The following is a 12,735-nucleotide window of genomic DNA, read 5'->3' as shown; positions in this document are numbered from 1 at the left end:
CAAAGTCTGCTGAGAAGCAAAGGACACACGTGTACATTCCAAATAAATCCCAGGCCCAGTAGTAAACACGCTAGCCCATAGCCATGTACACCGTATCCAAAATCTGCCTGTCTTTTGTCTATCCCTTAAGGTCTTGCTAGAGACCAGGCGTCTCATCTGATTCACACATTCTATTATGTAAGCGCAGGCTAATGGCTTCATCTTGTTCCCTGTTTGGTGGCATATGAATATTTCACAGCGCTCTTCTGGAGTTATCTGTAAGGCAAAAATCTCAGGCATCATCGTTCTCATCATCCAGATGTCACCCCTGCATGCCACGCTATGACAAGAGCTTTCAGAGACCACCTCACTCACGTCTCTCAGCATCCCCATGCGGAAGGAAGAACTTTATCCCCATTTTACAGATGAGGACACTGAGGCTCAATGATAAAGTAAGTCGCTTGAAGCCATTTAGCTTATTAATAACAGAGCTGAGGTCAGGCACAGTGGCTCATGCCCGTAATCCCAGTAATTTGAGAGACCAAGGCGGGCAGATCACCTGAGGTGGGGAGTTGGAAACCAGACTGGCCAACATGGCAAGACCTCATCTCTACTAAAAATACAAAAATTAGCTAGGCATGGTGCCAGGCACCTGTAATCCCAGCTACTTGGGAGGCTGAGGCAGGAGAATCGCTTGAACCTGGGAGGCGGAGGTTGCAGTGAGCCGAGATCACACCACTGCACTCCAGCCTGGGCAACACAGCAAGACTCCATCTCAAAACAAAAAACAAAAAAACAGAGCTGAGATTCGAACCCACAGGCCCCCAATTCCCAAGGCCATGATTTGGACCCCTGTGTTATGTTGCCATAGAAGAAGGTATCTGGGGGCTGGGATGAGCCGTCTTCACCTACATTGCAGTGTGTCCTGCCCAGCGGTTCAGCATAGTTAAGGACAGAAGAAGCTATTCCTCACGTGCATCACCCTTTATAGTCAGCCTCTGTTCTCAGATGCAGTTCCTCTGTTCTCAGATGCAGTTCATTTATCCTCCTAACCACCAGGTGAGGCCAGAACTGTCAACTCCATTTCGCCAGTGAGAAAAATGAGGCTCAGAGAAGGGGTGTGATTTGCCTGAGACCACACACAGCTGGTATCAGGCAAGGTCACACCTTCTTTTTTTTTTTTTTGAGACGGAGTCTCGCTCTGTCACCCAGGCTGGAGTGCAGTGGCCGGATCTCAGCTCACTGCAAGCTCTGCCTCCCGGGTTTACGCCATTCTCCCGCCTCAGCCTCCTGAGTAGCTGGGACTACAGGCGCCCGCCACCTTGCCCGGCTAGTTTTTTGTATTTTTTAGTAGAGACGGGGGTTTCAGCATGTTAGCCAGGATGGTCTCGATCTCCTGACCTTGTGATCCACCCATCTCGGCCTCCCAAAGTGCTGGGATTACAGGCTTGAGCCACCGCGCCCGGCCAAGGTCACACCTTGAACCCATGTCTTCTGCCTCCAGGTCCAGGGCCCTTCCCGGACCCCCTGCCTCTCCAAGCACAGGTGGGTGGGGTGGCCACGAACAGAAGCAGCCCTGTCCCGCCAAGTACACGCCTGCCTGCCACACACAATGGGGGACATTCCACAAGTTCCGAGTGATGGCTCAGGTGTGGCCAGGCTGAAAGCCCTCCTGGGCGCCCCCACGCTCCTGGGGGACCTCCTCGTGACTCACACTTTTCCTCTTCCTCCCCTTATTCTCCCCCACAACAATCAGAAACCGGGGTCCCCTCCCTTCCTGAAAACAGGGCTCTCCTCTCGAGGCCACAGGGCTTTTTCGACACACAGCTCCTTCCATCCATCTCTGTCTCTGGCCCTGCGGGGCCTTGACAGGGAAATGCTGACTTTGAGGAGGTTAAAGGTGCTGGTGCCCGGCCTTCATCTAACAAATGGGTTGCTGTGAGGGGAGGAACTGTTGTTGTTTTTTCCTGGCCTCAGAAGAGGGGCCTGTCAGGAAGATGTAGCGGCCAGCAGGCCCCCGGCCGAGCCCCGCGAGGTGGCTGACAGACGCCAGCAGCTGCCAGGGGCTCCAGGGTGCCAGGGGCCTATGTTCTCAGGGCAAAGCACCCCACCGCGTCCCCTCCCCATGGCCCTCCTGACCTTCCCGCCCACCCCGCCATGACCCAGGGCCCACCCCATCCGGGGCAAAGGGCCAGGCACTGGGCCTCCCTGCCATGAGGTCCCTGGGCCAGATGCAGAGGCGGAGCAGGAATCCGGTTACAGCCTGCGGCCGGCCCAGGGGAAGGTTTTCCTAGGGAAGCTGACAAGCCAGATCTTCCTCCCAGCCTCCCACGGATTCCTTCCAGAACCCCCACAGCACAGAGTGCCCCCCCTACCCAAGGACCTCACAAGGCTGTTTCTGTAGAATTTCCTTAGAACTCCCCATTCCCAGGTTCACCCTTTGGGATCATCGAGGTTAACCAGAAATAGATGTGCTAGGAAAGGAGCCACATTTGTCCATTACTTACTCTGCCTTTTGCATAAAGGATTTCTTTCTTTTTTTCTTTTCTTTTTCTTTTTTTTTTTTTTTTTGAGACAGCATCTCACTCGGTCGCCCAGGCTAGAGTGCAGTTGTGCAATCTCGGCTTACCACAACCTCCGCTTCCCAGGCTCAAGCAATTCTCCCGCCCTCAGCCTCCCGGGTAGCTGGGATTACAGGCGCGTGCCACCACACCCGGCTAATTTTTGTATTTCTATTAGAGACGGGGTTTCACCACGTTGGCCAGGCTGGTCTTGAACTCCTGACCTGAAACGATCTGCCCACCTCGGTCGGCCTCCCAAAGTGCTGGGGTTATAGGCCTGAGCCGCTGCACCTGCCTACATAAAGGATTTCACTGAAAATTTACAAATGTCTGTGGGCTGGGCTGCCTGGATTTGAATCCTGGGTCCTCCGCTTCCCTGCTGTGTGACCTTGTGCAGGTTACACAGTCTCTCTGTGCACCGGAGTCTTCTGAAAAACCGAACTGATGAGAATGACTCTTGCCTCAGAAGGCTCTTGTGGGAATCCATGGGGGTAAAAATGTGTAAGGTGCAAAGTGCTTTACACAGATCCCACTCTGACTGTCATCTCAGATGAGGAAACAGAAATTCAGAGAGATGGCCGGGCGCGGTGGCTCACGCTTGGAATCCCAGCACTTTGGGAGGCCGAGGCGGGTGGATCACGAGGTCAGGAGATTGAGACCATCCTGGCTAACACAGTGAAACCCCGTCTCTACTAAAAAATACAAAAAATTAGCCGGGCGTGGTGGCAGGCACCTGTAGTCCCAGTTACTCGGGAGGCTGAGGCAGGAGAATGGTGTGAACCCGGGAGGCGGAGCTTGCAGTGAGGCCAGATCACGCCACTGCACTCTAGCCTGGGCAAAAGAGGGAGACTCCGTCTCCAAAAAAAAAAAAAAAAAAAAAAAAGCCAGAGAGATAAGGTGACTTGTTCCAGGGCACACAGCCAGGAAGTGGCAGACCTGGGGTTTGAACTCAGATCCGTCTAACCTCAAACCCCATGTTGCTTCCTCTGCATCTGGCCTGCTGCAGACTGAACAGCAGGATATCTGAGGCCAAATGCTGATTCCACCCTTTCTTAGCTGAGAGTCTGGGCAGCCCAGTCATCCATCTGAACCTCAGTTTTGTCATCTGCAAAATGGATCTTACCCATCCTAGGAAAGTTGTGAGGCTCAGAGAATTGTGTGTGCCACAGCTGAGCCCTGGGCAAAGCAGAGAGAAGAGTTTGATTGGCAGCTATGACCCCATCCCCTTTACTGGACTACAACAACCTGATCACTTGTTTCAGAAGATGGCACATCTTTTCATATGCACACCCCTCGCTATCTTTTACAGCTGTTCCTGCTCCGGGGATGTGTATCTGACTGGAGTTTCTATATTAAAGGCAAGTCGTGGCTTCATTCCACATCCCTGGGTGCCCTTCCGCTCTTCCTAGGAGCATCTCCTGCACCTACCCCCCTGGGGCCCCACCTCCAGGCTGCAGAGCTAAGACCCAGGGGCCCCTCCTTAGGGAACCCTGGCCGTCTTTGGAAGCAGCCAGCAGAGACGCTGCTGTTAAGGTCCATGCCTGTTTCTGCCCCAATCTTGCTGCCCTGGGTTGTGGCAATAACCAGTGGGGAAGGAGTTCTGGCCCCTGGGTGTTAGGAATGTTGTCCTCCAAGAAATTGCATTAACCCTCTGAGAGACCAGCAGGGCGCAGCCATGAGGAAGACTGATTGGACATCGAGATGGCACTTGGGCTGGCTGCCCTGTGATGTGCACCAGCCCGGAGACCCACGTGCCTGCTTGCCAAAGAGGTTCCTTTGGGGAATGAGGAGCCCGTGATTCCTATTTCCCTGCCCCAAATTCCTCGGAAGCCTCCGCCTCTAGGGGTTGAGAAAGGGAAGCAGTGGGTGGAGGTGAAGGGGGCAGGGAGCAGGTGGGAGGAGACCCGAAGAAACTTCAAGGACCTTATTTAAGAGCCTTGCCATTGCTGTGAAGAAAAATGACTTGAAACCTCTCTAGAGAAGACTGTGGCTAATTGGCATGTAAGTTGGAGGTTAAAGAGCGGAAGGAAGAATCTGATTGTTTTTTTAAGTTACTGAGAAAGTGAGAATGTCACTCTGGGCAGAGAGAAATTCTTTTTTTCTAGAGTGTGCCTTTCTTTATACTACAGACCATAGTGGGCCGCTGAGACTTGCAAAAAAGATTTCTTTTAATCCACCTTCCTTTTTCGCAGGCAGCAGTAGAAGGGCCTTTAAATCAAATGCAATCACCAAGCTTGTCTCTTGCTTTTATTCCTCACTTCACTCCCTGGAATTTGGCATTTGATGGATTCTGGATCTGACTTAAGGCTTTTTCTAAATCCAAGACTTGGGGAATTTTGTTAACAGTGCAATAAAAATAACTTCATAGTGTTACAGGAGGCACATTAAAGACGGGGTGTGTGTGTGTGTGTGTGTGTGTGTGTGCCGCTCTCTTTCCTTAAAATAAAAAAAAAAAAAATACAGACAATGTTTCTTTAAAAGTCTCCATCTGCAAATCCCATTAGATGTGCATATAAGGTTTCTGATGATTAATAGTTGCCTGCTAGGGTTTTGGTTGGAGGGGATCTTGTGTGTGCGGGTTAACCCCTCCCTCTCCTCTCTCACATTTCACTTCAGAAATTTGTCACTCTCTCCCCACCGCAGGATTTAAAAGTGTGTCCCAGCAGCCCTGGTCCAGCCCTCTGCAGGCATTTGCTCTGGGCTCCAGGACGAGCTCCTCCTCAGCTGGTGCGTCTGGGTTGGGACAGTGAAAATGTTTAGTGTCACTGGCGACAAATACACGTACAGGGGACCCCAGTAGGCAGGCTGGTGCATTGGAGGGGCAGGAGCAAGCCCAACATAGGTGTGTGCACACACATAGGAGTAGCTGGCCACATGTGTGTGTACATTAAGGAAAGACTTTAGTTTTTTGGTTTTTTTTTTTTTTTGGTTCCTGGGGTAAATTTTCTGTTGAACATTTTTCCCTCCTATTTAATTTTTTTTCTTTTGCATTTTTAAAAATTTGAACATAAAAACTATAAAGAATCAAATCTTTCAAAGGACCGAGGCGTGCAGCGGACAGCAGATGGATCCCGCGGCCAGCAGCTGCATGAGGAGCCTCCAGCCCCCAGCCCCTGTCTGGGGCTGCCTTCGAAACCCCCACTCAGAAGGCAATGGGGCCTCAGGGCTACCCCACTACCCGCCCACCCCGTTCTCCTTCCACCAGAAACCAGACTTCCCGGCAACAGCGACGGCAGCGTACCCCGACTTCTCAGCCTCCTGCCTGGCAGCCACCCCACACAGCCTGCCTCAGGAGGAGCGTGTCTTCACTGAGCAGCACCCCGCTTTCCCACAGTCCCCCAACTGGCACTTCCCTGTCTCAGAGGCCCGGCGCAGGCCCAACTCAGGCCTGGCAGGGGGTTCCAAGGAAACGGGGACCAGCAGCCTGGGCCTGCTGGACACCACAGGAGGCCCAGGCGAGGACTACGGGGTGTTTGGGAGCACTGCCAATGAGACAGAGAAGAAATCATCCAGGCGGAGAAAGGAGAGTTCAGGTAGGTGGCTCAGGAGCAGCTGATCATTCCTTTACTGTGTGACTTTGGGGAAGTTACTCACCCTCTCTGTGCCTAGATGCTCTGTCCATGAATTTCTGTCTAGCCTATCCAAATGCAGGAGACTGGACCAGTTACCTTTGGGGTTTCTTCCACTGAGAGTTCTAGGATTCTCTGGTGATGGGGACCGTGTCTGTGTCCCAGCACTCCTGGGCCCCAGGAAGGGTGTCCCAGTGAGAGAATAAAGCAGGATCAGCAAGGATTTGGAGGACACGTGAAATGGATCCTCTGGGTGCAGCCTGGCGAGGGCTGGGGAGGGGCTTTCCTGAATCAGGCTGCCATTGAGTCATGCTCCTCCCCACCATGCTTTGGCCAGCCCCAAGTGGTGCTAGAGCCACAGGGCTCGTTTACCAGGGAAGTCAGCTGAGATTAAGGCTCTGAGAGCTAAGACTGAAGCTGGGACCCTGGGTGGCCACCCAAAGCCAAGACCCTATGTGTCCATGAGCCTAGAGGCAGAGAAGCAGGCCTGCAGCTGGATAGGAGAGTCCAGGGGTGAGGGGGAGATGGAGGACTGAGGTTTGGGGTATCACCCTGTGGAGCTGGGCCATGTCCAGGCCGAGGGGACAACGTAGCATGCTGAGATCTGGCTGAGTCCCCGGGAAGGCAGCCCCGCAAGGAGCTGTGAGGGATGGGCAGCCTCTGAGAGAGTCAGGCAGCCAAGGGAGTCCGTGCTGGAGTCCCAGAGGCTGGAGGATGAGCTTGGCCTGTTTGTTAAGATTTCAGCTAAAACCCTTCTCTTCCCCAGGGTGGGGACCTGCTGTTTCCTCACCTCCCCACCAGGCCCTCCCTGGTTTCTCACACTGTCTGTTCACCTTTTGTCTGGTTCCTCGTCCCGGCCTTGTTCAGAACAAGGCAGTGCCCAAGCCTCCTGCCCACACTGCCCTATTTTCCTCCTGACAGCTGCCCTCAGGGGCACGCCTGTCTGTCGGAGCTTGTAGAGGACCTTCCCATGGGGCTAAGAAGGACAGGCCAGAAAAGAAGGGCACCAATCAACAGGTGGGAATGCTTTGTGCTTTGCTTTATCAGCACAGCTTTCCCGAGTTTCTGCTCTTAGCCAAGCCCAGGAATGCTCTGGGTGAATAAAGGGGTCTTACCCAAAAAAGCTCAAGCTGAGAGGAAGAAGAGGCCGGCAGAGGTGTGTCAGCAGTGGGACGTGCCCTGATGGGGAGGCTTAAGGTGCCATGGGATACCGACGTCAGCTCTTTTGAATCTCACGGGTTTGGGAGATAGGGACAGCAGGTTTTATTAGTATCTCGATTCTCTCAATCTGCAAAATGAAACACTGAAAGTTTGTGAGAACACAGAAAGAATGGGGTCAAAATAGAGTGAGCAGCTCATCTCCATTTGCCCAGGACTTTTCCAGTTTTAGCACTGAAAATCCTGTGTCCTGGGAAACCCCACGGTCCCAGGCAAACAGGAGAATGGGTCACCCTAGAAGTGAGCTCAAACCCCAGGCTTCAGGTCCCCGATGTCACATCCTTCAGTAAATTTCAAACGCAATCCTCATTTTGAAATGATGTTTGGTTTCCCTGCTTGAAGAAGCCCCTCAGTGAGCTCACAATGGGTAACAGGAACCCTAGCAGCCCTTGCGGCTGCTAAATAGAAAGGCCCTTTAAACCTCCAGCCAGTTAGATCCCCATCCCGCAAACTAACTCATCCTATCCCGGGTAGGAAATGTGCTAAGGATGAGAAGGAACTCTCAGCAACTAGACTCTGAGCTGGGTTGAAGAACTTTCCCCTTGGTGGCAGCACCCGGCACTGTGGCTCCTTCCTCTCTGCCACTTTCCGGGGAACTGAGAGCCAAGGGCATTGAAAAAGGATAGCAAAGCCAAGAGCCTGCTGGGCTCAGGCAGAATCTTCCAGCATTCCAAGTCTCAGCAAAACCCAAATGCACCAGCTCTCTTTTTGGCAAGTGACTGATGGCCCTGCAATGCAGAGAGAGCATTCACGCTAAGCAGCTGGCCACCCAGGAGTACAGGGACACCCTCTGCTGAACGGCCTGCACACTTCAGAGTCAGACTTTGGTGGAGGGAGGTTCCCATCCGCAGAGGCCCTGGGCTTCCCTAAGGGTCCCCTCGGGAGCACCAGCAGCAGGTGAGGCAGGGCCCAGCGAGCTGACTCTCACTCATCCCTCTGTGATTCCAGACAAACTCGCTGTTCAGCATGGAAATCTTTATTGCTCAGATGCTTGAGTCCTCCTTTGGAATTTAACTGAAGGGGAGGAAGGAGGCAAGAAATATCAGCTTCATAAGAACCCAAAGAAGGGGGAAAGCGACCCAAGGCTCACGACCTACTCCAGGAATTTGGAATTTAGCTCAGAAAAGGGAAACCCACAGAGAGCTCCCCACCCAACCCTACCAATCCTGAGTCTGTAATTGGATCCTCTCTCTAAAATTGTGATATTTTGTTCATTATCAATTTTTGGCATTAATTTTGATTTTTACAAATATTGCCTTAAAATACATTTTGTTGTTGTTGTTGTTGTTGAGATGGAGTCTCAATCTGACTCCCAGGCTGGAGTGCAGTGGTATAATCTCAGCTCATTGCAACCTCTGCCTCCTGGGTTCAAGCGATTCTCCTGCCTCAGCCTCCTGAGTAGCTGGGATTACATGCGTGTGCCACCACTCCCGGCTAATTTTTGCATTTTTAGTGGAGTCGGGGTTTCACCATGTTGGTCAGGATGGTCTTGAATTCCTGACCTCGTGATCAGCCCGCCTCAGCCTCTTAAAGTGCTAGGATTACAGGCATGAGCTACCGAGCCCGGCCTGCCTTAAAATATTATTGTTCTTGATTACAGAGGGTTTGGGAGTGCCCTTGCATTTGGGCCTCCCCAAGTCCAGGCTGAGTGGTCCCTGGAAGGTTAACTATCATTGATCAGAAACGTATTTTCCATAGTTCTTCCTGGCCAGACAGACAGGCTACAGTGTCATCATGGCAACTTTTGGCTGCAAGACTTTGGAAAAGTTCTTAACTTCTTCCAGCCTTTGTTTCCCTAGCTGTAAAATGGGAATATAGCAGTAGCACCTTCTATAGAGAGTCTCTCTGTGAAGGTTAGATGCAGTGATCCATGAGATTAACTCTGTGCCTGGCACATAGTGAGAGTTCAATAAATAGCAGCTGTGAATGGTATTAGGCCCATATTTCCTGAACCAGCCTTCAGAAGATAAGGTCTGACAAATATTTCTATATTTATGGGGATGGTGGAATTGAATATTTCAATTATGCTGTCTCAGAAATTCCTGAGTCTAGGGAACTTTTGGCAATCATTTTGGTCCAGTTGTCATCAGGAGCATGAAGCTCAGAGACCATCTGGAGAGGTTGTGGGGTGAGTTGGGCCTGGCAAATGCACCCCATATTGAGAGGCTGAGAAGCCCCCAGAAATGGAAAGTTTGTTGCAAAAGGAATGTTCTCTGCTCTTCCTTCCTCCTCTGCCATCTTCTTCAACTGCTCCCTGCTCACTCCCAGTGGAATCTGGAGCTGATCTACTCAAAGAAATTATCAAGAAAGCAAGGGTTGGCCCGGCACAGTGGCTCACGCCTGAAATCCCAGCACTTTGGGAGGCTGAGCTGGGTGGATCACCTGAGGCCAGGAGTTCAAGAACGGCCTGGCCAACATGGTGAAACCCTGTTCCTACTAAAAATACAAAAAAAAGAAAAAATTAGCCAGGTGTGGTGGCGGGCACCTGTAATCCCAGCTACTTGGGAGGCTGAGGCAGGAGAATAGCTTGAACTCAGGAGGTGGAGGTTGCAGTGAGCAGAGATCATGCCACTGCACTTCATTCAGCTTGGGTGACAGAGCGGGACTCCATCTGAAAGAAAGAAAGAAAGGAAAGAAAGGAAAGAAAAGAAAGAAAGCAGGGTCCCTGGCCCTTGGCACTTCCCCACCCTGGAGACAAGCATAGTGTTATCTTACCCAAACCACTCCCAGCCCTAGGCCAATGGGGGTTAAAGACCCCTGCTGGCAGGGACAGCTGTGAGGCCACTGCTGTTTTCCCCCAAACTGTCCTTGCTACTGTGGTTGTCTTTAATTTATGGGAATGAGGGATTTTGCGGTAGTTTCCTGATGGGGTTCAAGGGAAGGTTGCATGTGATTAGAGTGACTATAGGTGAATCCGATCGCCCGCCTGGGAAAGCTGTGGTGCTAGAACTCAGCACTGCTCCCTCCTGCTCTCACGTCCTCACTCTGCTGAGACGTGCCTTTAATCAGATGTGATTTGTCTCATCCTTCTTCAGCTCCAACACGTGTGTTCCCAGAGCTGTCCTGCCCCAATTTCTCTTTGCAAGACCTGCTCTCTGCCTGCCCCTGCCCAACCACAAATTTGCCTAAGGTATAAAACTCCACAAATAGGCCTCTCTCTCCTCTTCCCTCCTGATGCCGCTTTACAGGCCACCTCCCCACCCCAGATCCCCTCCACTACCCCTGCCACGAAGCCACACCAGGGGACTGACCTTGCAAACACATCCTGCATTTTCTTCCCCCTCTCTGACTGTGCTCTGGTGGTTTCTCCTTGCTCAGAGTACCCTTCCCTTCCCTATACTTCTGCCTGTTGAAATCCTACTTAAAAATCACCAGCTCAAAAACAACCCCTTCCAATAATATTTTTATCCTTCTTTTTCAAATATTTATAGCCACACTTGTATATAACATGGTATCAAAGAAAGCTACAGTTAAGAAGTTTCAAAGTCTAGTATCTGCTAGAGTCTGTGTTGATTTTCTCACTTTAGCTTGCGGTTGTTTCATAAAGCAACTCTTCTGAGGTTTCTTACCTGGGACATCTTATATTTGAAATCTCCTTTTTTTTTTTTTTGAGACGGAGTCTCGCTCTGTGGCCCGGGCTGAAGTGCAGTGGCCGGATCTCAGCTCACTGCAAGCTCCGCCTCCCAGGTTTACACCATTCTCCTGCCTCAGCCTCCGGAGTAGCTGGGACTACAGGCGCCCGCCACCTCGCCCGGCTAGTTTTTTGTATTTTTTAGTAGAGACGGTGTTTCACCGTGTTAGCCAGGATGGTCTCGATCTCCTGACCTCATGATCCGCCCGTCTCAGCCTCCCAAAGTGCTGGGATTACAGGCTTGAGCCACCACACCCGGCCGAAATCTCCTTTTTAAAAAATCGTGGTCAAATATACATAACATAAAAGTTACCGTCTTAACAGTTTTTAAGTGACACAGTACAGTAGTTGTGCAATCGATTTCTAGGACTTTTAATCTTGTAAAACTGAAACTCTATATCCATTAAACAACCCCCCTTTTCCCTTCCCCCCCCCCCTCGCACTCACCATTCTACTTTCTGTTTCTAAGCGTTTGACTATTTCAGATACCTTATATAAGTGAAATAATGAATTATTTGTCTTTTTTGTGACTGGCTTATTTCACGTAGCATAATGTCCTCAAGTGTCATCCAGGTTGTAGCAAGTGACAGGATTTTCTTCTTTTTTTTTTAGAAAGATGGGGCCTTGCTATGCTGCCCAGGCAGGTGATCAACTCTGGCCTTCTAGCAATCCTCCCACCGTGGCCTCCCAAAGTGTTGGAATTATAGGTGTGAGCCACCACGCCTGACCTCCTCCTTTCTGAAGACAATAACATTCCATTGTATGGATATACCAAATTCCTTGCTTCCTTCCTTCCTTCCTTCTTTCTTTCTTTCTTCTTTTTGAAACAGAGTCTCACTCTGTTGCCAGGCTGACAATGCAGTGGTGCCATCTCAGCTCACTGCAACCTCTGCCTCCCGTGTTCAAGTGATTCTCCTGCCTCAGCCTCCCGAGTTGCTGGGACTATAGGCACATGCCACCATGCCCAGCTAGTTTTTGTATTTTTAGTAGACACGGGGTTTCACCATGTTGGTCAGGATGGCCTCACTCTCGTGACCTCCTGATCTGCCCGCCTCAGCCTCCCAAAGTGCTGGGATTACAGGCGTGAGCCACCGTGCTCGGCCACCAAATTTCTTTATCCATTCATCTGTTGATGAACATTTAGTTTGCTTCCACCTCTTGGCAATTGTGAATAATGCTGCAATGAACATGAGTGTGCAAATACCTCCTGAAGAGTGTATTTTCTTTCTCTTTCTTTTTTTGAGACCGAGTCTCGCTCTACTGCCCAGGCTGGAGTGCAGTGGCGTGATCTCAGCTCACTGCAACCTCCGCCTCCCGTGTTCAAGTGATTCTCCTGCCTCAGCCTCCCGGGTAGCTGGGACTACAGGCGCCTGCCATGACGCCTGGCTAATTTTTTGTGTTTTTAGTAGAGACGGGGTTTCACCGTGTTACCCAGGGTGGTCTTAATCTCCTGACCTCGTGATCCGCTGACATCAGCCTCCCAAAGTGCTGGGATTACAGGCGTGAGTTACCACGCCAGGCCGGAGAGTGTATTTTCACTTCTTTTGAGTGTATACCCAGAAGGGAAATTGCTACATCATGTAATAATCATATTTTTAATTTTTCAAAAAAATATTTATTATTAATACAAAAAATAGAGACGGGGTCTCGCTATACTGGCGAGATTGGTCTTGAACTCTTGGCTTCAAACAATCCTCCTGCCTCAGTCTCCCAAAGTGCTAGAATTACCGGTGTGAAACATTACACCTGGCCATATTTTAAATTTTTCCTTTTTCTT

General features: G+C 50.9%; 1 protein-coding gene across 1 annotated transcript in view; it reads left to right on the top strand.

The window, feature by feature from the left end:
• Positions 1 to 5,221: 5,221 nt before the first annotated feature.
• Positions 5,222 to 12,735, top strand: part of MEOX1 (mesenchyme homeobox 1) — a 96,798-nt gene continuing 89,284 nt past the window's right edge. Inside the window, exons 1-2 of the mRNA XM_023201243.2 lie at positions 5,222 to 6,073; positions 6,485 to 6,622. Of these exons, the coding sequence (XP_023057011.2) occupies positions 5,605 to 6,073; positions 6,485 to 6,622 (607 nt within the window). The 5' untranslated portion in view covers positions 5,222 to 5,604. The remainder of the gene's footprint in view (positions 6,074 to 6,484; positions 6,623 to 12,735) is intronic.

The sequence above is a fragment of the Piliocolobus tephrosceles genome, chromosome 16 (assembly GCF_002776525.5).
Source record: "Piliocolobus tephrosceles isolate RC106 chromosome 16, ASM277652v3, whole genome shotgun sequence".
Taxonomy (NCBI): Eukaryota; Metazoa; Chordata; class Mammalia; order Primates; family Cercopithecidae; genus Piliocolobus; species Piliocolobus tephrosceles.
This window is presented reverse-complemented; position numbering and strand designations above follow the sequence as displayed.